The 27212-nt window shown below is 42.3% G+C and overlaps 1 protein-coding gene across 1 annotated transcript in view; it reads right to left on the minus strand.

Moving 5' to 3' along the window:
- MYO7A (myosin VIIA) overlaps positions 1-26972 on the minus strand; it is a 116734-nt gene extending 89762 nt beyond the window's left edge. Inside the window, exons 1-11 of the mRNA XM_087965983.1 lie at positions 26507-26972; positions 22454-22567; positions 20149-20301; positions 16989-17173; positions 14361-14482; positions 12926-13068; positions 12304-12417; positions 9795-9948; positions 9150-9226; positions 5667-5786; positions 3290-3432 (exon numbers count right to left, since the gene is read on the minus strand). Of these exons, the coding sequence (XP_087822109.1) occupies positions 3290-3432; positions 5667-5786; positions 9150-9226; positions 9795-9948; positions 12304-12417; positions 12926-13068; positions 14361-14482; positions 16989-17173; positions 20149-20301; positions 22454-22567; positions 26507-26611 (1430 nt within the window). The 5' untranslated portion in view covers positions 26612-26972. The remainder of the gene's footprint in view (positions 1-3289; positions 3433-5666; positions 5787-9149; positions 9227-9794; positions 9949-12303; positions 12418-12925; positions 13069-14360; positions 14483-16988; positions 17174-20148; positions 20302-22453; positions 22568-26506) is intronic.
- Between the last annotated feature and the right edge of the window lie 240 nt (positions 26973-27212).

Genomic DNA, 27212 nt, shown 5'->3' on the forward strand with positions numbered 1-27212 from the left:
AAACAGTAGGACAGGGACGGTAGGCACGTTGGTGCGCTTATGCACGCCCCTACAGACCTCTTAGGAAAGGGGTGAGGTCAATAGTAGACAGTCTAAGGTTAAAGTTTTTGGGGTTTGGGGAAGAAACTACAGAGTCGGGTAGAGTATTCCAGACATTGACCACTCTATTGCTGAAGTCGTATTTCCTGCAATCAAGTTTGGTGCGGTTTACTTTGAGTTTGTATCTATTGTGTGCTCTTGTGTTGTTATGGTTGAAGCTGAAGTATTCATTGACAGGTAGGACATTGCAATGTATGATTTTGTATACCATGCTTAAGTCAGACCGAAGACGGCGTAATTCAAGGTTTTCTAGTTCTAGAATTTCAAGTCTGGTGGCATAAGGTATTCTACAGCGAGTAGAGGAGTGGAGAACTCTTCTTGTGAAATATTTCTGGACTTTCTCAATTGTGCTAATATCAGATACGTAGTGTGGATTCCAGACTGATGAACTGTATTCGAGTATTGGTCTAGCAAATGTTTTGTATGCTCTGGTTAGTAGTGTGATATTACCAGAGAAAAAGCTACGTAGGATTAGGTTAACAACTCTTAATGCCTTTTTGGCTATGTAGTTGCAGTGTGCTCTAGCACTTAGATCATTAGAGGTGAGTATTCCAAGGTCCTTTACAGAGCTTGGGTCATCAACAAGATCTTGACTATTCAGCTTGTATTTTATTTTCTGATTTTTTTTGCCAATATGTAAGACAGAGCATTTATTTGTTGAGATAAATGCTCACCAACTCCAGGGGTGGGCGTAGCCTAATCGGCCTCCTGCACCATGGCGGAGGGGGGGGTGCCTCCGGGAGAGCAAAAATGGCCTCCCTGGGCTCTGGAGGCTCTGTTCCCAGCCTTTCTGAGCCTCTGGGAGGCCCATTTTTTGTCCCCCATGAGCCTCCACACGGGCCTTGCACTTAACTGGAATCCAAAACGGGCCACCTGGAGACTCCTGGGAGGGGTGGGGATGAATGGGTGGGGCCAGTCAGGGATGGAATTTGCCAGTTCGCTGAACTGGCCATTAAAAATAAAATTAGCTACCAGTTCATCCAAACCAGGGTGAACCGGTAGCAGCCCATTCCTGGATGACTCCCATTTTGTGCTCCAGTGGGTGGTGGGGATCAAAATGAGGTTAAGGCCTGCCTACCATAAAAGATGTGAAAGAAAAAGAAGATAAACACACCAAGGAAGCCCTCAGAACGTGTGTCTATCCCAAGTGGGCCTTCATCAAATCTCAAAAAAGACCCTTCAGGAGCGCCTCTGTAACAGACAATGACGAGAACAATAAACAAGCCAACGTTTTCATTCCGTACGTCACAGGCACATTGGCAAAGCTCAGGAGGATCTTCAGCCAACCCAACATACATGCACACTTCAAACCCAAGAAGACACTAAGGCAGAAACTTGTCCACCCCAAGGATAAAACACGCAAATGTAGTGTTTCACAGCAAATGTAGTATGTGCAGTACAATGCAGTGAGACACATGCTGATCTGTCCATTGGGGAAACGAAACAACCATTTCACAACCGCGCGATGCAACATAGGAGAACAAATCCATCAGGACTAGATTCAGCAGTCCATCTGCTTTTAAAAGACAATGGATGCTCTTTTGAAGACAGCCAAGTCCACATTTTGGACAGAGAGGACCGCTGTTTTGAAAGAGGGGTCAAAGTCCCATACTACCACCTCTTACAATACTAGACAACACAGTATCAACAGTGGAGACTTTCAAATTTCTAGGTTCTATCCCATCACAAGACCTAAAATGGACACCTAACATCAAAAACGTCATCAAAAAAGCACAACAAAGAATGTTCTTTCTGCGCCAACTCAGGAAGCTCAAACGGCCCAAGTGGCCTCTATAGTTCTACAGGGGAATGATTGAGTCTGTCATCTGCACCTCTACAACTGTCTGGTTTGGTTCTGCAGAAAAAATAATGGCTACCAACCTGCCTTCAATCGAGGACCTGTATCCTGCACGAGTCAAAAAGAGGCCTGTGAAAATATTTACAGACCCTTCACATCCTGAACATAAACTGTTTCAACTCCTTCCCTCAAAATGAGGCTATAGAGCCCTGCACAGCAGAACAACTAGACAAAAGGACAGTTTTTTCCAAAACGCCATCAGTCTGCTAAACAAATAATACCCTCAACACTGTCCAACTATTTACAAAGTCTGCACTACTGTTACTATTAATCTTCTCCTCACTCCTTATCACCTATCCCCTCCCACTTGTGACTGTATGACTGTAACTTTTTTGCTTGAATCCTTATAATTTATATTGACTGTTTCTTAGTATGATTTGATTGCTTACTGTACCCTATGACTATCGTTAAGTGTTGTACCTGATGATTCTGGACTCTTGACTATTGTATCTTTTCTTTTATGTACACTGAGAGCATTTGCATCAAGACAAATTCCATGTGTGTCCAATCGCACTTGGCCAATAAAGAATTCTATTCTATTCTATTCTATTCTATTCTATTCTATTCTATTCTATTCTATTCTATTCTATTCGGCTATCTAGGTCATGACCATGGTGGCACAGTGGTTAGAATGCAGTACTGCAGGCTACTTCTGTTGATTGCCAGCTGCCTGCAATTTGGCAGTTCAAATCTCACCAGGCTCAAGGTTGACCCACCTTCCGTCCTTCTGAGGTGGGTAAAATGAGGACCAAGATTGTTGGGGGCAAGAGGCTGACTCTGTAAAACGATTAGAGAGGGCCAGAAAGCACTGTGAAGCAGCATATAAATCCAAGTGCTATTGCTATCGCTATGTCAAAATTGAACAGCCCTCCCTCAACAACAGAGGGGGAGGGATACAACCTCATCTATCTCCAATTTACAAAACGGTCCTTTCAGCAGTTCCAAGAAGTCTCCACACCCATTTGCACCACTCAGGTGACCCTGGGGACACAGACAAACCTCCAAGTGGCCTCAACGACTCCCTAAAAGGATTCAAATGACCTGCTTATCTGCCAGAAGTATAAATCCTTCCATCTAGTCAGAGCTGAAGAAGCTTCTTGGATGAGAAGCAAAATGTCTTCAAAGAAATTTTTTTAAAAATCCAGTAGAAAAAAGCCCCTTTGGAACAACAATGACCTGGATGACAAGAGAATGTCCATATACATTCTCCATTGTAGTATTACCATCTTGGTTGTTTTTTTTGGCTCCCTGTCTGATGGAGTGAATGGATCCCTTCCCATCCAAACTGCCTTTGAGGAAATGCCTTACGCCATTTTTCCTAGATCCTACAACCTGTTTACTGTGAAGTTCTCAAATCCGAAGATATCCAGTAATCCGATGGATTTCCGGACGTTTTTGCTCTCGTGGGAAGGAGGTCTGTAAATGGCCGCGTTGATCTTTTCCACAATCCACACAAAAAGCCTGCCGTAAATGCCCTGGAAATGCAAAAAAAGAGAGAGAGAGAAAGACCAGCCATTATAATTTATTTCAGCCTCCCTTGGGAGCCATTCCTCCTTATTTTGATTCGTTTTGTTCTAGCCAAGTATTTATCAAACTCCACTGCTTTAAGATGTGGAGAATTCCCCAGAATTCCCCAGCCGCTATGAATTCTGGGTGTTGAAGCCCACCCATCTTGAAGTTGTCACGTCCAAGAAACACTGCTGTAAAACCAGTGGTTTCAGGCCGGGGGGGGGGATTCAAAAATCCCAGCAACTGGTTCGCTGCCCAGTTACTGGGTGGATATGGCCGTGATGGGCGTGGCCTACCAGGACTTCTGGTAAGGCTGTTTTTTGCCTTCCCCAGAGTCCAGAGGCTTCCCTCGGGCCTATGGGAGGGCGAAAATGGCCTCCCCAGGCCCTCCAGAAGCCAGAAACAGGCCCATTCCTGGATTTCCAGTACTTCTGGAAAGCCCATTTTTCCCAGAGCCTCCACTTACCTGCATCAAAAATGGGCCATGTGGAGACTCCTGGGAGGGGAGGGTGGGCAGGGCCAGCCAGTTGGTTCAGCTACCAGTTTTATTTTATTTTTTATTTATTTTTATTTGTCAATTGCTTACAAGGTAATAGGTATGAGTAAAAACATAGTTATGAATACATGAATACATATAAGAAAAATAAAAGAAACAATAGGACAGGGACGATAGGTATATTGGTGCGCTTATGCACGCCCCTTACAGACCCCTTAGAAAAGGGGTGAGGTCAATAGTAGACAGTCTAAGGTTAAAGTTTTTGGGGTTTGGGGAAGAAACCAGAGTCAGGTAGAGTATTCCAGACATTGACCACTCTGTTGCTGAAGTCGTATTTCCTGCAATCAAGTTTGGTGCGGCTAACCTTGAATTTGTATCTATTGTTTGCTCTTGTTATGGTTGAAGCTGAAGTATTCATTGACAGGTAGGACATTGCAATGTATGATTTTATATACCATGCTTAAATCAGACCGAAGGCGGTGTAGTTCTAGGTTTTCTAGGTCTAGAATTTCGAGTCTGGTGGCATAAGGTATTCTGCAACGAGTAGAGGAGTGGAGAACTCTTCTTGTGAAATATTTCTGGACTTTCTCGACTGTGTTAATATCAGATACATCATGTGGGTTTCAGACTGATGAGCTGTATCCGAGTATTGGTCTAGCAAATGTTTTGTATGCTCTAGTTATTAGTGTAATATTACCAGAGAAAAAGCTACGTAAGATTAGGTTAACAACTCTTAATGAACCAGATGCAAGTTTAACATCCGGTTCACCTAAACCAGTCCGAACCGGTAGAATCCCACCCCCTGGTTCAGGGCTCTGGGAAACTGCGCTCTGAGGTAGAAAAATATTTTCTCTCCCCATTTTTTCCATTCCTTTTTTTCCCCCTTCTCCTCTTCTTTGCGGAGTGGTAGTGGTGGTGTAGCATTATAAACAAAACATGGTTTCTAGGAGTCTTATAAACAAGACAACTTGTTTGAAGGGAAAGGAAAAGAAAGGAAAAGAAAAATGGAAGAAGGGAAGGAGAAAGGAAAGGGGAAGGTATAGAGAAAGAGAAGGGAAGAGGGAGGAAGGTATAGAGAAAGGGAAGGGAAGAGGGGGGGGAAGAAAAGAAAAAGGGAAAAAGGGAAGGGGAAAGGAAAAGAAGGGAGAAAAAGGGGAAGGAAAAAGGAAAGGAAAGGAAAAAAGGGAAAGAAAGAGAAAGGAAAGGAGAGGGGAGGAGAAGTTGGGGAGGGGAGGAGGAGAAGGAGAAGAAAGAAAGAAAGAGAAAGAAAGAAAGAAAGAAAGAAAGAAAGAAAGAAAGAAAGAAAGAAAGAAAGAAAGAAAGGAGAAAGAAGGAGGAGAAGGAAAGAAAAGAAAGGGAAAGAAAGGAGGGAAGGAAGGAAAATGAGAAGGAAAGGGAAAAGAAAGACAAACACAAAAATGCAGAAAATGTCTGGGTTTTTTCACAGCATTTACACATAAATTAACCTAACCTCTGAACATTATTTTCATCTTTTTCTATAATCTGTTATTTTTTTCTAGTCATTAAAAACCATATATCATAAATTCACTTTTTCTCTTTCGTGCAAAAAAAAAAACAACGTTCAGAAAGCATTTCCAATTGTTAAGATCTAGTTCTCTCGCTAAGAATCTTGGGACATGTAGTTTTTTCTCAAGAAGGGGACAAGAAATGGAGGCACAAGGCAGAGGACAATGCAAAATTCACCTTCACAAATGCATCTCTGACATCTATGGCCTGCTCCATGCTGAGAGGCGTGGAAACCGTCTCCCCTCTGGTAATGATAGTCCGGCTAGTGAGACAGTTCATCAGATCCTGAGGCTCAACCTAGAAAGCATTAAAGGGGAAACGTTACAGAACAGCATAGCATAACATAGCATAGAACAGAATAGAACAGAATAGAACAGGGAATAAAATTAGAATTAGAATTAGAATTAGAATTAGAATTAGAATAGAATAAGAAAGGAATAGAATAGAAATATGGAATAGAATAGATATTGGAATAGATATTGGAATAGAATAAGAAAGGAATAGAATAGAATAGAATAGAATAGAATAGAATAGAATAGAATAGAATAGAATAGAATAGAATAGAATAGAATAGGGAATAGAATAGAATAGAATAGAACAGAACAGGGAATAGAATAGAATATAATAGAATAGAACAGGGAATAGAATAGAAATAGAAATAGAATAGAATAGAATAGAATAGAATAGAATAGAATAGAACAGAACAGGGAATAGAATCGAATAAAAATAATAGAAAATCAAAATAGAAAAGAATAGAAAGTAGATAATAGAATAGAATGGAAAATATGGAATGGAATGAATAGAATAGAATAAGAAATCAAAATAGAATAGAATAGAAAGTAAATAATAGAATAGATTAGAAGAGAATATAGAAGAGAAGAGATTTAGAATTAGAAATAGAAATATAGAAACAGAAATAGCTGGAAGGGACCTTGAAGATCCTCTAGTCTAACCCCTTGCTATACAGTACCTATACCATTTCAGATAAGTGAGTGTCTCGTCTCTTCTTAAAACCACCCAGTTCTCTTGTTCTTTTCTCTAGTGGAGTTAAGTGGCAGCCACACTGCAGAAATTTGCAAAAGTAGCCAAACTTTTGCACGAAAAAAATATTAAGGACCTTAAACTTGGGGATGAAATACTGTATATTCCCTAGCCCAGGGTATCCCAGCCTTGATAACTTTAAGATGTGCGGACTTCAACTCCCAGAATTTATTTATTTATTTATTTATTTATTTATTTATTTGATTTGCCAATTGTTTACAAGATAATAAGTATAAATGTATACATAGTTGTGAATACATGAAATGGTTACATATAAGAAAAATAAAAGAATAGGAGAAACAATAGGACAGGGACGGTAGGCACGTTGGTGCGCTTATGCACGCCCCCTACAGACCTCTTAGGAAAGGGGTGAGGTCAATAGTAGACAGTCTAAGGTTAAAGTTTTTGGGGTTTGGGAAGAAACTACAGAGTCGGGTAGAGTATTCCAGACATTGACCACTCTATTGCTGAAGTCGTATTTCCTGCAATCAAGTTTGGTGCGGTTTACTTTGAGTTTGTATCTATTGTGTGCTCTTGTGTTGTTATGGTTGAAGCTGAAGTATTCATTGACAGGTAGGACATTGCAATGTATGATTTTGTATACCATGCTTAAGTCAGACCGAAGACGGCGTAATTCAAGGTTTTCTAGTTCTAGAATTTCAAGTCTGGTGGCATAAGGTATTCTACAGCAGTAGAGGAGTGGAGAACTCTTCTTGTGAAATATTTCTGGACTTTCTCAATTGTGCTAATATCAGATCGTAGTGTGGATTCCAGACTGATGAACTGTATTCGAGTATTGGTCTAGCAAATGTTTTGTATGCTCTGGTTAGTAGTGTGATATTACCAGAGAAAAAGCTACGTAGGATTAGGTTAACAACTCTTAATGCCTTTTTGGCTATGTAGTTGCAGTGTGCTCTAGCACTTAGATCATTAGAGGTGAGTATTCCAGGTCCTTTACAGAGCTTGGGTCATCAACAAGATCTTGACTATTCAGCTTGTATTTTATTTTCTGATTTTTTTGCCAATATGTAAGACAGAGCATTTATTTGTTGAGATTTGAAGTTGCCATTTGTTTGACCATTCGGATACATAGTCAAGATCTTTTTGAAGGGTAGCAGTATTGTCTGTGGTATTGAACAGCTTTACGTCATCAGCGAAGAGAACGCAATTGCTCTTAATATGATCACAGAGGTCGTTTATGTAGAGTATGAAGAGAGTTGGTCCTAGAACACTGCCTTGGGGAACACCACTATTGACAGGTACTGGATTTGATAGGACGCTCCGATTTTGACCATTTGTTGTCTGTTTGACAGGAATGCTTCTATCCAGTTATTCAGTTGTCCAGAGATACCATAGGATTTTATTTTTAGGAGTAGTTTGTCGTGTACCACTGAATCAAAGGCTTTACAGAAGTCTATGTAGATTGCGTCTATTGTTTTGCCCTGGTCGAGTTGTGTCGTCCATATGTTTTTGCAGTGTAAGAGTTGCAGATTACAGGATAGTTTTTCCTGAAACCAAATTGTTTATTGGAGAGTAGGTTATTTGTCTCTAAGTGAAGGATGATGGATTGGTTAATAATTGATTCCATGACTTTACAGGTGACGCAGCATAAGGAGATTGGCCTGTAGTTTTCAACTAGGCTTGGGTCTCCCTTTTTGAAGATGGGGATGACTGTGGCTTGTGACCATAGGTTAGGCAAGGAGCTGGTTCTGAAAGATTTTTCAAAGATTATGCTTAGAGGTTTGGCTATGGCAGAGGATAGCTTTCTTAAGAAGTAGGCACATATTCCGTCCGGTCCAATAGATAGAGATGGTTTTAGGTTGCGTATTGCTTTTTCAACATTGTCTTCTGTGAAATCGATATGTATTAGATCATTGTTGTTATCTGTGGCACGGCTAGGAAATATTGGGCATGATCCATTGCTGTTTACAAATACTGAGCCGAAGAATGTGTTAAAGATGTTGGCTTTAATGGTGTCGTCGTTGCAGTCTTTACCATCAGGTCCTATCAAGGGAGGGATGGACCTTGAGTCTTTTAGTTTGTTGTTTACAAAATTGTAAAAAGCGCGGGTGGAATTGGTGCTTAGAAGGTTTTCCTCTTGTTTAATGTGATAATTGGTGCATTCCCAGCCTGCACACAATAAATGCTATGTTAGCGTTCCTTGTGACCAAAACAAATTTACAACTGTCCTTTTTTTTCGGCAGAGGATGTTAAACGAACATCACACGGTCTTAGAGTGAACCAATGATTCTCTTGTTGTTAACCAAACTACAGGTTCTTCTCAGCTTACGGCCATAATTGAGGTCCAGACTTCTGTTGCTAAAAGGAGGTGTTAAGTGAATTGTGCCTCATTTAATAACCTTTTAAAACCTGAAACAAGGACTACCTGATAGGAGAACTTCTAGGAATTCTGGGAGTTGAAGTCCACAAGCCAGGTGCTAAGTGGTATGGCTGGCTGAGGAATTCTGGGAGTTGAAGTCCACAAGTCTTAAAGGTACCACGTGGTATGAGGAATTCTGGGAGTTGAAGTCTGCAAGTCATAAAAGGGGCCATTGTTCTACTGTAAGGGAAGCTTCCTACAGCTTCTACCTAAGCAGGACGGGAGAGAATCCAGCTCACCTCCAGCAACAACGCAGCCGTTATCAAGGACGCAGAATGGACAACCTCACAAGCATCGAGATTGTCGTAGTTCCGGGCTGCAGAGAGAGAAGGAGAAACAAACTGTTGGCAGACGTGGGATTGGGGTTTGCTCTCTGTTTATATACAAGAGGCTTGTTTGCACAGGTTAACCCCACTCGCTTCTATCCCTGATGATGTTACCTAACTGGGTAATGAAAGGTCTGCAAGAAAACAACCAAGCTCAGAGAGCAACAAGGATCCCACAATTTTCCTCCTCCTCCTCCTCTTTCTCTTCCTCTTCCTCATCTCCACAGTTCTCAAACCCTTCCAGCATTGATGTTATTATCTAGTGGGGTAATAAAATGTCTGCAAGAAAACCACCAAGCTTACAAGGTACCAAGGATCCCCTAGTCTCCTCCTCCTCCTCTTCTTTCTCATGCACCCCACTCCTTCCTAGCACTGATAATGTTACCTAGCTGGTAATGAAACGTCTGCAAAGAAAACAATTGAACTCAAAGACCCCTCATTTCAACCCTGATCTATACATATTTTCCTTTCTAGATAACCACGGACTGGAAAGGGGAAAATGTTACCAAACGATGGTAGAATTCCTACTCTGTGGCTTCACATTAACAGAGATGCTACCTTCGTATCGCAGGTTTCCCATATGCAGGATGGAGGCCAAAAGTTTGCAGATTTCCCAGTTCTCCGTGTCGGTGAACATCAGGACTTTCATGGCTGCCCGGATGTTGGAGTATTCTTTGCTATCGTCTCTACCGTCACAAGTAATGCAGTTGCCCTAGTGCAAGATGGAGAGCACAAAGCATTAGGGAGCCTGATAACCGACATTTCTGGTCCACAGGCAGGTCATGGCTTGGTTTGTTGAGGGTGCTTTGTTCTCCAGGCTTGTTGTTTAGATTCTGAACCTTTCGTCACCAGGATAGGTAACATTGGTTGAAGAATGGGGACCGGAAGTGACGTCGTGGCAACATCAGCAGCAAGGGAACGGAGCTCTCCGTCCCCTGCACTGGTGTTGTGGTTCACCAGAAGCCTGTGGAGATGGCAGCGGAATCGGACAGTGGGGAAGAACGGGGACCAATCTGGGAGTCTGGAGAGGACTCGGACGAGGGTCCTGCATCTGATGCAGAGATGGGGCCAGGACCATCTGGGAGTGAGGTCCTGACTCCAGAGCCTCCGGAGTCTGGCAGCAGTGAGGAAGAGGAACAAGGGGAACCTGTTCCCAGTGTGCGTGTGCTCAGAGCTGCTCGAAGGCAAGAGCAACTGAAACAAAAGGGGTGACTTGGGAGTAAGGTTTGGAGGTGATTGCCTCTCCCATAAGGGATAAAGGACAGGCAAAGGTGATGAAGCCTTTGCAGGAAGCAAAGTCTTTCGTTCTGTTCAGATTAATCCTTGAGGCTCTGTGTGGACTTTGTACTTCAGTTGGTTTTTTTATAGTTCATTTGGCACTTCTGTTGTTGGCAGCACTTCACAGGAAAGAAAGGTGGGTGCTTATCTCGAGAGACTTCCCCCCACTTCACTTATATTTTATAAAACATTGAGTAATTAAAATGTTCCCATTCCTTCCTAATTCAATTCTCTCATTTATTTCATTTCATTTACAGGTTGATTACAGGTTGAAATAAAACAGGAATTGTTTTAACTGAGCATGTGCTTAATTATGGTCTAGGAAGCCTTGGTCAGAACAGCTGGTTTCTTCATGTTTGTGGGCTCCAGAGAAAGCCAAAGCCACCCTGGAGGGGTGGTGAAGCAAAGGAGAGGTGCCTTGTTAGGTTCCAGGGGAGAACGCAACTCCCCTGTAGAGCCCCAAGGCTATTGCTCTCTAAGCCACGTCGCAGAGAAGGGGTGGCCAAGATGGCCACCACACATCCAGAGACAGCTTCAATCTAAGAAGAGTGCGGGAATGGAGTCAGTGACAGTGTGGAGATGGGTGAGAACTATCCCTTTTCCTTTAAAATATAATGCCTTCAGGTGTTTTGGAGAATAGCTCTTCTTTTTGGAAACTCCTCAAATATTGGAAAACTGCTATCATGTCAGCCCTAGTCCTTCTTCTCATTAAACTAGTCATGCCCAATTCCTGCAACTGTTCTTGATATGTTTTAGCCTCCAGTCCCCTAATCCTCTTTGTTGCTTTTCTCTGCACTCTTTCTGGAATGTCTTGCTTCTCTGCTTTTATTGATCCTGTGGGGTCATGTGGTTGGTAGGTCATGTGATCAGCTGCTCATGTTGTGTGTGACATGCCATGTGACCAGCTGGTGATGTCGTGTGAAGGTCACCTAGCGAAGACGTGGTCGGTGCCATTATTGGTTAGTCGCTCAATGGATATGGATCCTTAAGGGCAGGGATGGCAGGGATGGCCTACTGGAACTTCTGGGAGGACCATTTTTTGCCTTCCCCAGAGTCCGGAGGCTTCCCTTGGGCCTCTGGAAGGATGAAAATGGCCTCCCATGGGTTCTGGAGGCCCTCCGAAAGCTGGAAACAGGCCCATTCCAGACTTCCAGAAGGCCCATTTTTCACCCTCCCAGAGCCTCCGTGTGGACTTACCTGCATTTTTCACCCTCTCAGAGCCTCCGCGTGGACTTAGCTGCATTTTTCACCCTCCCAGAGCCTCCGCGCGGACTTACCTGCATCCAAAACAGGCCATATGGAGACTCCTGGGAGGGGTGGGGTGGGTGGGGCCAGCCAGTCAGTTTAACATCCGGTTCGCTTGAACCGGCCCAAACCGGCTGAATCCCACCCCTGCTTAAGGCGTTGGTAAGCTGGCTTCAGGTTGGTTGATCGATCCGTTCGTAGAATACCAGGCTTCGATACCGGGCATAGGGTGGCATGGCATGTCACATCACATGACCAGCCAGTCACATGACCCACCAACCACATGATATCAATAACAATGGAGAAGATCTGAACACAAGATGCTTCAGCCAAAGTCCTGTTGAGCGGGTTGCCTAGCCTAGTGATGAAACATTCAGAAACAAAACAGCAAGCCAGGGGAACAAACCATCACCGACATCTACCACCCAAGTTATAAATATTTTCTATCATGGCTTAGTTTATGACAAGGATGCAGCCTGGCTCGCTTATGAATCGAGCAGAAAAAAAGAGATTCAAAAAATTATTGTTATTTTTAACCTTTTACCATGGAAAGGTAGTTATAATCCATTGCCTTCCTAAGTCCCAGCATTTTTTTCTGCTCCGAGCTCATTCCTTTCAGCATGCAGTAAAATATGTGATAGTTTCTCTCATCTCGAGCCTGAGGAAAAAGAGAAAAGGAGAAGGGAAACCTTAGGACATAGAATAACAGAGTTGGAAGGGACCTTGGAGGTCTTCTAGTCCATCCCCCTGCTCAGAGGCAGGAAACCCTATTCCATTTCAAACAAGATGGCTGCCCAGTTTCTTCTTAAAAGCCTCCAGTGGTTTTTATTTCCACTGGTTAATTGTTTTCGCTGTGGTTGTTAAGCTAGGAATGTGGCAGTTAAGTGAATCTGGCTTCCCCATTGGCTTGCTTGCCAGCAGGTCACAAAAGGGGATCATGTGAACCAAGTCTACTGTGACCGTCATAACTACGAGTCAGTTGGCAAGCATCCGTATTTTGATCACATGACCTCGGGGAATACCACAACAGTTGTGTGAAAAACGGCCACAAATCATTTTTTCCCAGCGCTGTTGTAACCTTGAATGGTCACTAAATGGGCAATCATAAGTCGAGGACGACCTGTACACCTGAGGGGTGTGTGTCTGTGTCTGTAAGGTATCCTTACCTGTCGACAGACGCGGGATTTCTCCAAGAGGTACTGCTCGATTTTAGCTCCCTCAATCGCCCCTCGCTTGTTGAAATGGATGTCAATGTATTTGCCAAACCGGCTTGAGTTGTCATTGCGAATGGTCTTGGCGTTGCCAAAAGCTAACACAAGACAGACAGACAAAGTTGTAACCAGGATTGCACTAAGCCCTTTCTTCCAAACCAGGTTTAAATGGGGCATTGAATCCAATAAAGATCCAAGGAATGGAATGGAATGGAATGGAATGGAATAGAATAGGAGAGAATAGAATAGGAGAGAATAGAATAGGAGAGAATGAAATGGAATGGAATGGAATGGAATAGAATAGGAGAGAATAGAATAGGAGAGAATAGAATAGAGAATGGAATGGAATGGAATGGAATGGAATGGAATGGAATGGAATAGAATAGAATAGAATAGAATAGAATGGAATGGAATGGAATGGAATGGAATGGAATGGAATGGAATGGAATGGAATACGAATACGAATACGAATACGAATACGAATACGAATATGAATACGAATAGGAAAAGAACAGAATAGAACAGAACAGAACAGAACAGCATGTAGAATAGACTAGAAATAGAGTAGAAATAGAGTAGAAATAGAGTATAATAGCATATAGCATAGAATAGAACAGAATAGAATTGTTATATTAAAACAATCATGTTTTAAACCACCCAAAAGTTTAGAATATGGAAGAGAGAAGAGAAGAGAACATAATAGAATAGAAAAGAGAATAGAATAGAATTAAAAATAGAATAGAATAGAATTGTTATATTAACAAAAAATGTTTTAAACCACCCGAAAGTTTAGAATGTAGAACAACAGAGTTAGAAGGAACCTTGGAGGTCTTCTAGTCCAGCCCCCTGCTTAGGCAGGAAACCCTACACCACTTCAGACAAGTGGTTATCCAACATCTTTTAAAAAAACTTCCAGCGTTGGAGCATTCACAACTTCTGGTGGCAGGTTGTTCCACTGATTGATTGTTAGGAAGTTTCTCCTTAATTCAGGGTTGCTTCTCTCCTTGATGAGTTTCCACCCATTGCTTCTTAAACTGCCCATTCAGATGTTTTGGAGAAAAACTCCCTCTTTTGCGGGGGTAAACCCTCAAATATTGGAAGACTGCTGTCATGTCACCCTAAGTCTTTCTTTTCGTTAAACTAAGCATACCCAATTCCAGGAACCGTTCTTTACATGTTTTATCCTCCAGTCCCCTAAGCCTCTTGGTTAACTCTTCAGTTGCAGATATCTGCTTCTCAACTTAACCAGCATGGTCAAAGAAAAAGAGCCACATTGGCCCAATGTCGGTTTGTCCGTTTGTTGAAAGGTCTGGAGTTCGATCGGAGTTATCATCTACTCCTCTTTTGTCCCCAAAAGTTACTTTTTCCCGTGCCAGGCGCAAAAACTCACCTTCCAAGATGGGGTTGGCTTCCAGGACCTGCTGTTCGATCCAGGAATGCTGACCGCTGATGGCCGCGAGGAACTGAAGGATCAACTTGGTGCTTTCGGTTTTTCCCGCACCCGACTCACCACTGCGACAATAAAAAAAAAATTTTTTTTAACGAGAATACAGATAATCCTCGACTTAGCCCCAAATTTCGGTGGCTAAGCTAAACATTTCTTAAGTGAGTTTTGTAGCCTGTTTTCTGACCCTTCTATGCCCAGTTGTTCAGTGAACACTACAGTTAATAGAATAACAGGATTGGAAGGGACCCTGGAGATCTTCTAGTCCAACCCCCACTAAGCAGGAAACCCTATACCAGTGGTGGCTATAACCTTTTTGGGCTCCTGTGCCAAAAATTGTGTGTGCGCTTGCATACTCGCGCTCGTGTGTCAGCTACCAGAAGGCAATGCCCCGTATGCATGAGCGCACAATCCCCACCCCCACCCCGCTGCTCCCTTGCACTGCGCCTTACAGCTGATTTTTGGCCAATTTGAGGCCTTTTTCAGCCTCCCAGAGGCTCGAGGAAGGCTTCTGCAAGCTTTGCAGGCCGAAAAATTGCCCCGTTTCGTCCCTCCTGGTATTTTCGGAAAAGCAGGAAGTGATGAAACGGGGCTAGTTTTTGGCCTGCAAAGCCTGCAGAAGCCTTCCTCAAGCCTCTGGGAGGCCAAAAAGGCCTCAAACCAGCCGAAAATCAGCTGTGAGGTGCGCGCATGCGCAGTTAGGTAAGTTTGCCTGCAACTCACGTGCCGGCACAAATGCCATAGATTCCCATGCCATAGATTCGTCATCATGGCCCTTTACCATTTCAGACAAATGTCTGTCTAATTTCTTCTAAAAATCTTCCACTGTTGGACCATTCACAACTTTCAGAGGCAGATTGTTTCTCTGATTCATTGTTCTCACTGTCCTTTGTTAGTGAAGCGGTTGGTTTTCTCCATTTTTTTAAAAAAATGTTTTTAGCAAAAATACAGGTGGGAATGAGCAGGTTGGATCTCTACCTGATAAAATGTGTCTACTTCAACTCCCCTGGCCACTCTGAACACCTCAAGTTTGACAAAAAAGCTGGGAAAATGAGTCTTCCTTCCTTCCTTCCTTCCTTCCTTCCTTCCTTCCTTCCTTCCTTCCTTCCTTCCTTCCTTCCTTCCTTCCTTCCTTTCTGTCATGCCCCCCCCCGTCGGAGTCTGAATCCAAGGAGGAAGACGAACAGCTGACAGGGAGTGGGTGTGTGGCTCCATTGGCTGTGGAGGAAACTGGGGAAGGGCAAAATCTGGCTGGGCAGAGCAGGATAGAGGTAGAACAAGGGAGAGGGAATTTGGAGGAAAACCCAGGCCCACCTCCTCTTCATCCTAGGGCACGCAGGGAGGAATGGAAAAGGGAGCCAACATATTGGGGGGCATGGCTTACGAGAGAGAAAAGGCCCTGATTCCTTTCACTCGGGACATCTGTGGAGACAGTTTAAAGGAGAGGCAGATGGGAGGGGCAGTTGTTGGGAACAAACGTTGAGTTTATCTAGTGTTGGCTGCTGTCATGAGAGTTCCTGGCATCCTCACAACTGGTTTGATTTACTGCCGTGTTACTTCACTTCTGAAACTCCTTATCTTGCCCTGCTGGTTGCATTTATGGTTTAAAGTTTTCTGTTTACAATGTTTGGACTGGAATAACTGCAGCCAGAGGCTGTTGAAGGTTCGTGGGAGAGTTTTCCTTCAGACCGGAGAGTAACCGGGACATTGGCGGCAAAGTTGGAGCTAATAAAGAGACTCATACTTATTCTCTGGGTGTGTTGCTTTTGTGCCCCGCCCCGGGTCATCACACTTTCTTTCTTTCTTTCTTTCTTTCTTTCTTTCTTTCTTTCTTTCTTTCTTTCTTTCTTTCTTTCTTTCTTTCTTTCTTTCTTTCTTTCTTTCTTTCTTTCTCTCTCTTTTCTTCTTTGTTCTCTAACTCTCTCTCTTTCTTTCTCTTTTTTTCTTTCTTGGATGGATGGAAACTAAGCAAGAAAGAAGAAACCTAGAACTAAGGAGAAATTTCTTGACAGTGAGAACAATTAACCAGTGGAACAACTTTGCTCCAAAAGTTATGGGTGCTCCATCACTAGAGGTTTTCAAGAAGAAATTCGACAGCCCTTTGTCCAGAATGGTATAGGGTGTCCTGCTTGAGCACCTCCACAATATCTAATACTTGTGCAGATATTTGCTTTAGTCTGGCAAGATTCAGTCTGTAGGCGAACAGCAATAAAGAAACTACTCAGAAATGCTCTAAGGCAGTGATCCCCAACCTTTCTTATGCCACGGCCCGATATCCCCAACCTTTTTATGGCGCGGCCCGGTACCGGCATTAGCTATAGCCGCCATCTTTTTGATGAAAAGTGCTTCCGGTGAGCTTTCTACCCGGAAAAGCTCACCGGAAGCACTTTTTCATCAAAAAGATGGCGGCGCCAGCAAACCAGCGGCCCGGTAGGACTTGTTCCACGGACTGGTACCGGTCCGCAGACCGGTGGTTGGGGACCCCTGCTCTAAGGGTTGTTCTGAATTCTTTGGGCATGACACCCAACACCAAGAACTGGAGACTTCGATGGGCCCCAATATCTCTCCACTTGCCTTATAATACAACACTGGTCCCTGTTGTTCCTTTGCATGTTGAAGTAGCAATTGTCCGCGATGGCAAAAATGTGGGGGGGCATCTCCCCAATTTTTTTGTTGGTGTAGAGACGGATCTGGTCCGGGGAGTAAATGGGAAGCAGCTGGTAGGGATTTACGGCCACCAGGATTGAGCCTGTGTATGTCTGGAGAACGAAGAGAAATAAGCACACATGCACAAACGCACAGACACAAGGGTTAAGAATAATTGTGCGAGGTCAGAGTGCGGATCTGGTTACAACATCGGCCCCTTCATGATAAAGCTTAAATTATTATTATCATTGTTGCTGCAACATGATTCTAACTGCATTTGGAATGTTTGACTAGTTAATCCTTTCGATGTAGTGGAGTAGTATATTAGTAGTAGCATTCACACAGCAGCAGTGGTAGTAGTAAACTCCGCTAGACTTGGTATTGTTGATGATTGGGTCCTGTTGTAGTTGTTTATATTATTACGTTGACAGTTTAGTAACAAATATTTTAATAAGACATCAGCTGTTATAGTTGTTTATATTATTATGTTGATAGTTTAATAACAAATACTTTAATAAGGGATCAGCAGCACTTGTCATAACATTTAACCTCATTTACTTTCATCAATGAAACAATTGGTTTTTTAAAATTATTATTATTCTCACAATTTAATAACATACTTGAGCCTGGAATCATAACAAACAAAGGGAACTGGCCTTTTATCTATTCCTGCATGGGTGGACTCCAACTCCCAGAATTCCCCCAGACACAATCGGTAGCCTTCAACTCCCAGAATTCCTTGACCCACATGGGTGGACTCCAACTCCCAGAATTCCCCAGCCAGTAATGGATGGACTTCAACTCCCAGAATTCCCCAGACAGCAATCGATAGACTTCAACTCCCAGAATTCCCCAGACAGCAATGGATGGACTTCAACTCCCAGAATTCCTTGACCCACATGGGTGGACTCCAACTCCCAGAATTCCCCAGACAGCAATCGATAGACTTCAACTCCCAGAATTCCCTAGACAGCAATGGATGGACTTCAACTCCCAGAATTTCCCAGTCAGCAATGGATGGACTTCAACTCCCAGAATTCCCCAGACAGCAATGGATGGACTTCAACTCCCAGAATTCCTTGACCCACATGGGTGGACTCCAACTCCCAGAATTCCCCAGACAGCAATCGATAGACTTCAACTCCCAGAATTCCCCAGACAGCAATGGATGGACTTCAACTCCAGAATTCCTTGACCCACATGGGTGGACTCCAACTCCCAGAATTCCCAGACAGCAATTGATAGACTTCAACTCCCAGAATTCCCTAGACAGCAATGGATGGACTTCAACTCCCAGAATTTCCCAGTCAGCAATGGATGGACTTCAACTCCCAGAATTCCCCAGACAGCAATCGATAGACTTCAACTCCCAGAATTCCCTAGATAGCAATGGATGGACTTCAACTCCCAGAATTTCCCAGTCAGCAATGGATGGACTTCAATTCCCAGAATTCTCCAGCCAGCCATTCTGGCTGGGGAATATTGGGAGTTGGAAACCCCTCTTTTATCTTAAAATCGTCAAGTTTGGGAAACACGGCTGTATATTCTGCAGCAGGAAATGGGACTTCTCTGTTGCCAAAATTGTGCTCCCATCTTTCCCCAACGACCCATGGGAAAAAAAAAAATTACAAAACTTTCCAATTCAACCCCACAACTGCCACAGACACCCGACTGAATTGTGCGATGCTATTTTTCAGCCCAAAAGCCACTTCAGTAGCAGAGACGACGCGGACTCGATCCAAATGAAAGCGTTAACCAAAAGACAAAATAATTGCGAAGGATTGGTCCCTCCCCACCTGGAGCCCTTGGTTGTTGTTGTTTTTTTGTTTTTTTTTTGCAAAGCTGCAAAACATGCAGTGAGCAACCAGATTGGGGGGTTGACATAAATGTGCCACCCCCAAGCCAAGCAAGCAGGGGGAAGCGATCCACAAAACGTAGCATTAAATAAAGAGCCGTGCATAAGACAGGGTGACAATAAGGCACTTGGCATACTTACCCTTCCACCACAATTAGTCTAGATTTCAAAGCAGAAGGAACAGGAAAATGTTATTTTTGTGTTAAAATAACCATTTTTTCCCAGGACAGGGGGGGGGGAAGAGAGAGAGAGAAGACAGAAGAGAAGAAAAGAGAAGAAAAGTGAAGAGAAGAGAGAATATAAAATATATAGGAGAGGAGAGGAGAGAAGGGGAAACGAGAAGAGAAAGAGAAATGAGAAATGAAACAAGAAAGAGAATAGAACATAAAATATATAGGAGGAGATAAGAGAAGGAGAAGTAAGAAGAGAAAGAGAAATGAGAAATGAAACAAGAAAGAGAATAGAACATAAAATATATAGGAGAGGAGATAAGAGAAGGAGAAATAAGAAGAGAAAGAGAAATGAGAAATGAAACAAGAAAGAGAATAGAACATAAAATATATAGGAGAGAGATAAGAGAAGGAGAAGTAAGAAGAGAAAGAGAAATGAGAAATGAAACAAGAAAGAGAATAGAACATAAAATATATAGGAGAGGAGATAAGAGAAGGAGAAATAAGAAGAGAAAGAGAAATGAGAAAAGAAACAACAGAAGAGAAGAGATAATATAAAATATATAGAAGAGGAGAGGAGAAAAAAATGAGAAGAGAAAGAGAAATGAGAAAAGAAACAAGAAGAGGAGACAATATAAAATACTGTATATAGAAGAGGAGAGAAGGAGAAACAAGAGAAGAGAAGAGAGAATAGAATATAAAATATATAGAAAAGAAAAGAACAGAACAGAATAAAATAGAATAGAATTCCTTATTGGCCAAGTATGATGGGACATATAAGGAATTTGTCTCCGGTGCAGACAAATATACACACATACAACAAAGTCATAGGTCATCATTAACCATTATAATCATTATAAGAGATAAACAACAAGTGATAACTCATAAGATACCAATAGGACAAGACAGTAAGAAAGATGAGAAAAGATGAGACGTGAGAAGGCAAGGAAGGTGATAATAGCAATACAATACAAAAATGGCCATAAGATGAATATAAATTAACCTGATCATCTAAAGGAAGAAAAACTGTTCAATAACTTTTCCGTCAAGAGAAAACACTCACGTAAATCAGGCGCTCCTGATAGCGGATGAAAAGGTTTCTCAGAATGCCAGCCTCGTTCAGATCCCCCAAACGGATCATGTCTTCCACCCCATGAATGGAAGTCGGGTGCATCGGTTTGATGTGGCCAGCATTTTGAGGAGAGACCCAGTGCTCCTGAGGGGGAGGAAAAATTAAAAATAAAAATCAAGCAAGCATCATCCAGACAGAAAAGAAAGAATGCACCGTGCCAGTAGTTCAAGTCTAAATTACAGATTAACAGAGATGGATTAGATTAGGTTAACAGAGTGGGAAGGGACCTTGTAGGTCATCTAGTCCAACCCCCTCCCACCCAAGCAGGAGACCCTACACCATTTTTTAACAGAGGGCAGTCCAGCCTCTTCTTGAAAGCCTCCAGGGATGAAGCTCCCACAACTTCTGAAGGCAACTTCTGTTCCATGGGTTGATGGTTCTCCCTGTCAGAGTTTCTCCTTATTTCTAGGTTGAATCTCTCCTTGGTCAGTTTCCATCCATTATTCCTTGTCTGGCCTTCGGGTGCTTTGGAGAATAGTTGGATCCCCTCCTCCTCTCTGTGGCAGCCCCTCAAATATTGAAAGATGCTCTCCTGTTTCCCCTGGTCCTTCTCTTCCCTAGACTATCCATACCCAATTCCTGCAACCGTTCCCCATATTTGTAGCCTCCAGTCCCCTAATCCTCTTTGTAGCTCTTCTCTTCTTCTCTTTCCAGAGTCTCAACGTCTTTTGTGTAGTGTGGTGACCAAAACTGGATGCAGGATTCTAGGTGTGGTCCTTATTAAGGCTTTATTAGAGCGGTATTAGTACCACACGTGATCTTGATTGTATCCCTCTGTTAGTCGAGCATTGAACTGCACATGGTTAAAGCACCACTGAAAAGGCTTCACAATGAGTCTTGCTTTGCAGAACATCTCAAGGAAGTGGAGCTTTGGGGGAAACTTGCCATAGCAAAGCTGTGTCCATCTTGAGAGGCAGCCAATCAAAGGGACTAGCCTCTTTTCCCAAGTAAAAAAATGTGATTAAAAAGGCAGCTTTTGTGAAGAAAAGAGAAGAGAGTAGAACAGAATATAGAATATATAAAATAGAAGAGAAGAGAAAATAGAAGAGAAGAGAGAATACAGAGGATAGAATAGAATTAAAAATAATAATAGAATTAAAAATAGGCTAGAATAGAATTAAAAAGAATAGAATAAAATAGAATAGAATAAAAATAATAGCATAGCATAGGATTAGCATAGAAGAGAAGAGAAGAGAAGAGAGAGAAAGGAGGGAGAAGAGAAAGGATAGAGTAGAATAGAATAGAATTTAAAAAAGGATGGAGAAGAAAAAAGGATATAGAGTATAATAGAATAGAATATAGAATAGAATAGAATAGAATAGAATAGAATAGAATAAATAGAATACAACAAATAGAATACAATAAATAGAACAGAGTAGAGTAGAATAGAGAACAGAGTTGGAAGGGGCCTTGGAGGTCTTCTAGTCCAACCCCCTGCTTAGGCAGAAAAACCCTCTACCATTCAGACAAATGGTTTTCAATGGAACTGCGTCTACATGGAGGGAAGTATGCAGTGGGGTACTCCAAGGCTCTGTTTTAGGCCCGGTGCTCTTCAACATCTACATCAATGATTTCGATGACGGGATAGATGGGGAACTCATCAAATTTTCAGATGACGCCAAGCTGTCAGGAATAGCTAACCCTCCAGAAGATAAAGGCTCAAGATCCAGAAGGATCTCGACAGACTTGAACATTGGGTGCTATCTGACAAGTTGCTGAACATTTCACCCGAGATCTGTGGAGATTCTCGGTCATCCAGATCATGGCTGTCCCAAAGATCATCATCTTTTAATGACCCCATAATCCCTTGCGGGATGGAGTCAGGTCAACTGAATGGAGCTAGCAGAGTGTTTCCTGGCCGGATGCCCTTCCTGTCACCAATACGGAGGGTTGTTTTTTTTTTCTTCAGCAGACATATCCTCATTGTGCCCAGAAAGAGAAATATCTGCCTCTACCTAGGATCGAACTCACAGCCTCTCTGATTGTGAGGCAAGAATGCCACCTCTAGGGCCACCGCACCACTCCTCATGGTTGTCCCAAGGATGGTTTTCCAAAGGCAACTGGACCTTTCTTGGGCTGTTTTTTTTTTCCTCAAAGACGTTTTGCTTCTTGGCCATTTCGTGAACGGTCACTAAATGAACTGTTGTAAGTCAAGGACTACCCGTAAAGACCTCAAGATTGTAGATAAGGAACATCCAGGAGACAACGGGGTCCATCACACATTCGTTTTACGTACATTTCCTTCGTCGTCGATGACCTGGATCTGTCCGGAATCACACAGCTTGACCACCGCTCCAATGGGAACATCGAATTCCCGTCTGGTCCTGAGGTCCATCCATACATAATCCCCCTTGGAGAAAATACAAATAAGGCATTTAAGTCCTGAAGAAACACAGTGTGATGACCCAAAGGGGCGTGGCACAAAAACAACAAAGTCACAAAAATAGGTAAAGTTCCTTTAATACCTCCAATTTGGCCGCCAATGTCCAGTTATCATCGGCTGGAGAAAAAAACTCTCCCAGGAAGAGTTTTTAAAGGGAAGAAATTCCATCCAAACTCCAAAGTACATATAAATTATCAATAAAAACCAACACAAACCACACTGCAGCAATTAATGAGACAAGGCAGGATAAGGAATTGCAGACTTCCAAAGATAACGAAATACACACAAGTCGGGAGGACGCCAGAATCCAGATAAGGCTTGACAAACAAAGATAATTCACGCTTTGCTTCCAGCAAGGTTCTGTGTGCAAACGCCCTTTTTAAATCCTGTTTTCCCAGCTGCAGCTAATGAAGGGAATCAGGGCCCTTTCCTCCCCCGTAACCCACGTTGCTCCCTTATCCGTTCCTCCCTGCGTGCCCTAGGATGCAGAGTGGGTGGGCCTGTGTCTTCCTCTGAATGCACAGCTGGACTGTACCCTTCCCCAATATCCTCCACAGCCACCGGAGCCACACTCCCATTCCCTGTTGGCTGTTCGTTTAGTGATTTAAGTTACGACGGCACTGAAAAAAGTGACTTATGACCATTTTCCCACACTTACGACCGATGTAGCATCCCCCAGAGGCCACGTGATTTACGTTCGGCTGGCTTGATGACTGGTTCATATTTATGACGGTCGAGCATCCCCCGGGAGTCACGTGATTCCCCACCTGACAAGCAAAGGCAACGGGGAAGCCCGTTTCACTTAACAGCTGGTTTCGTAATTTAACAGCTGCCAGGGGCTCGCTTAACAACGTGTGGCAAAAAAAGTCGTAAAACACAATATTCTCATTTAGCAAATTCTGCCCTCAAGACTATCCGTACAGAAGATTCTTAAAGTGACGACAGTCAAGACAAAACCCAGAGGTTTTTCTTTTAGGCTTAACGGACAAGTTTTGGGTTCAATGGAGGTTGCAAATCGAGGACTTCCTGTATGATAGAAACTCTGCTTCTCTCTCCCCATGCTGGAGAACCCCATAATTTCTTGGGGGAAAAAAAAATTCAGATTCCAAAGCTTTGGAATTTTCATTGCCGTTGTTAACTTCGAATAGCCACTAAATGAACTGTTTTAAGTCGAGGACTCTCTGTTTTAAGTCGAGGACTTTCAAGAAGGAATCGTGTTTCTACGATCTGGAGAAGATTAGATGTAGATGTCTTATGAGACCATAATCCTTTTCTTCTTTTTTAATAATTTTTTTTTTAAATTTTTTTTTAACTTGAACATATCTTCCATTAAACAGTGTGTCGTCTGAATACAATTGTCTCAGTGCAATTACAATCAAAGTTTACAATATTCATTACATTGATAATAATTCTCTAATCTTACAATATTAATCATCAGCATTAGAACTCTATTAGCTGGATACCCGTGCTTCGCTTACGAAACTATGTGGTCAGGCTTAGTTTTTGGGGAGGAAAATAAGGGGGGCGGGAAATTCTGCCTCTGCCTACCAGCATCCATCGATATTCATCTGGCTAGCGTCCTGTCAATGTGTGAGAGAGTTGAGGGCTGTTTGAAAACTGAAAGAGTATTTGCTGTGTGAGCAAGAAGGAGACAGCAAGGAGCCCGGGCGTGGCTTAGCTCAACTGCTCTGTACTAAAGCTGCTTGGTGCTGCTGTGAAACTGAAACTGAAATTCCTCTGCTTGTGTTTTGCATTTGGAAGAGATTTCTTTTCAGGTGGGGAGGGGGAGTAGAACTCCTTAGCATCAGAGTGTGTTAATAATAATAATAATAATATAGGAAATACTAATGCTCTGATGGTCATTTTGATAAATATCCTTTCTTAGTGAGCACCTAGAAGCCAAGAGGAACATACAGGCCAAATTTCAAGTTTGTAGGCTTTACAGCTCTGGAGATTTTGTGATGATGCGCGAGGGGTATTTCGCTTTTATATATATAGATTCATTTCTCCCTCTTAACCTATCTTCTAATGAGAATATAATATTATGTTGAGTATGATCATTTTATCATATATAATAGTCATCATATTGTTTACATCTCTATCTTAATATATATTCTTAATTTCACTAATCTCTATTTATTTCTCACTTCTATTTTTATTCTCCAACCATCCATAAAATAGCTCCCATGTCATATAATCTTCCGTTTGTTCTTTCTCTTTTAATAGCAAGTGTTAATCTATTCATTTCTGCGCATTCTAATATTTTCCTAGTCACATTCTCCTCTATAGGGATCTCATTACTTTTCCAATTTTGTGCAAATAGAATTCTCGCTGCAGTTAATGCATGTATAATTAAATATGCATTTCCTTTACTGTAAGTTTCAGCCAACATCCCAACTAAAATATTTCTGTCCAACAAAAATATTTCTGGAAACCATAATCCTTTTCAAAGGGAGTCACAGAGAAAACGATTGAGGCCTCTTCTCAGCCCTTTTGATTTGCAAGATGCAAAAAGAAAAAAAAATTCAGGTACGGAAAGACAGAGGTGGATTGATTGCTAGAAAAATATGTTAAATATTAAAAGTAATTTGACAGCAGAATCACCTATTCACTCACCCGTTCGTTTCCCTTTTATTAGGTAGGTTCAAGTAAAACTGGACAGCCATTTTTCAACCAGGCTTTACTTATTTGGTTGGGTGGTTTTAATTTATTTATTATGTTAATTAAAACCAGCCAACTCCCTGAAAATTCTGGGCAGTCTTTAATCTACATTCTGAAAAAGGGTTGAATTGATGGTCTCAAGGGACTCTCCCAGCCCCCTGATACTATAAAAGCAGAGAAACTGAAAATATTGCATTGACTCTCTCTCTCTTTCTCCTTGTTTCTCTCCTTATCTTTCCTCTCTTTCTTTCTCTCTTTTCTCTTTCTCCCTCTTTTCTATCTTTCTCTCCTTCTGTTTCTCTTTCTATTTTATCTCTCTCCTCTTTTCTTTCTCTCATTCTCATTCTCTTTCTATTTTCTCTGTTTCTCTCTCCTCTTTTCTTTCTTTCCCCTTCTTTCCCTTTCCTTCTGTTTCTCTTTCTCTCTTTCTTTTTCTTTCCTTCCATTTCTCTTTCTCCTTCTATTTTCTCTCTTTTCTTTCTCTCATTCTCTCTCCTCTTTTTCTGTTTCTCTCTCTCTTCTCTTTCTTTCCCCTTCTCTCTCTTTCCTTCTCTTTCTATTTTCTCTTTCTCCTTTTTTCTTTCTTTCTCTTTCCCTCCCTTTCTGTTTCTCCTCTTTTTGTTTCTCTCTCCTCTTTTCTCTTTGTTTCTCTCTCCTCTTTTCTCTTTCTTTCCCCTTCTCTCCCTTTCCTTTTGTTTCTCTTTTCTCTCTCTCTTACTCCTTTTCTTTTCTCTCTCTCTCTCTCTCTCTTTTTCTTCTCTTTTCTCTTTCTATATCATTCTCTTTTCTCTCCTTCTCTTCTTTCTTTTCCTTTTTCTCCCTTCTCTCCTCTCTCCTCTCTCTCTCTCTCTCTCTCTCTCTCTCTCTCTCTCTCTCTCTCAAGATTTGAGACATTCCATTTCAAGTCACGGAGCTCATTCTTAACACATCAACAAATACTTTCAAAGATTATGAAAAACGGCAGATACTTCAAGCCTCTTTCCAACCAGCTCAGAAGCTAAGGAGATGCCACCGTGCCTCGCTTAAAAAGTCCTCGCTTGGGGGAAAAAAAAAAAACTACCATCACCCCAGAAGACCCTTCAATGCACCCTTTGTTTCCCCAATTATTCTCCAGGCTTACACAGAAGTAAGTAACACCTCCTTTACGCCGTCTTCCTTCAAAAGAAAGCGTGCAAAGGATGGGCAGCTCTCTATTTCTCAAAAAACAACAACAACAACAACAACAACAACTCAACTTTCTCTTACCGACAAAAGCGGATGGACTTTCAGCGCTTGGTTGACATTTCGGATCAGCGCCCATTTTTTCTGATCTCTCTCATGGATGCCCATCTCACTGTGGTACTGGAACATGGTGGCATTTCAGCTTCCCTTATCCTTCCCTTATCAAGTCACCCCTGGTCTTCTTCCAAAGCGCCATGAAGTTTTGGCTCTTCAGTCTACTTTCTGGTATGAAAATAAATCCTTCTCCCGCTTCCCCTTCTAGAAGACATCTCCTGCCTTAATCCATAAGTTGTCTCCTCTCTCCTGATTTCTTTTGCTTCATACAAAAGTTTGAGGGGATAACGATTTACAGGGGGTCCACCACCAAATTCCTAAGATCCTCCTGCCGAAAACCAGCTGAAATTCCAATTTTTTTCAGGTCTTGCACCTTCCTGGGGTTTTCCTTCTTCGCTGTTTTTTTCTTTTTTCTTTGAGCTTTCACATTTTTCAACTCTGAGTCCCCTGGACGTTTTGGGCCAATTATTAAGCCAGATCAGCAAATCTCTCTTTCAACACTTGGCTTTTAATTAACTGAATACTTTTCAGCAACCACTTAACCAATGCACAACGGGGAATCGAATACCAGCAACCATCGCAGGGCCAGCAAGCCATAGCAACCGACTTTTAAATAATTCAGTCTGCGGTATCGTGCCCAGTTAGCAGCATCTTAAATTCCCAAAGGATATAGAAA

This window comes from Notechis scutatus, chromosome 5 (genome assembly GCF_049901735.1).
Source record: "Notechis scutatus isolate UNSWTSFEM ecotype Mainland chromosome 5, rNotScu1.2, whole genome shotgun sequence".
Taxonomy (NCBI): Eukaryota; Metazoa; Chordata; class Lepidosauria; order Squamata; family Elapidae; genus Notechis; species Notechis scutatus.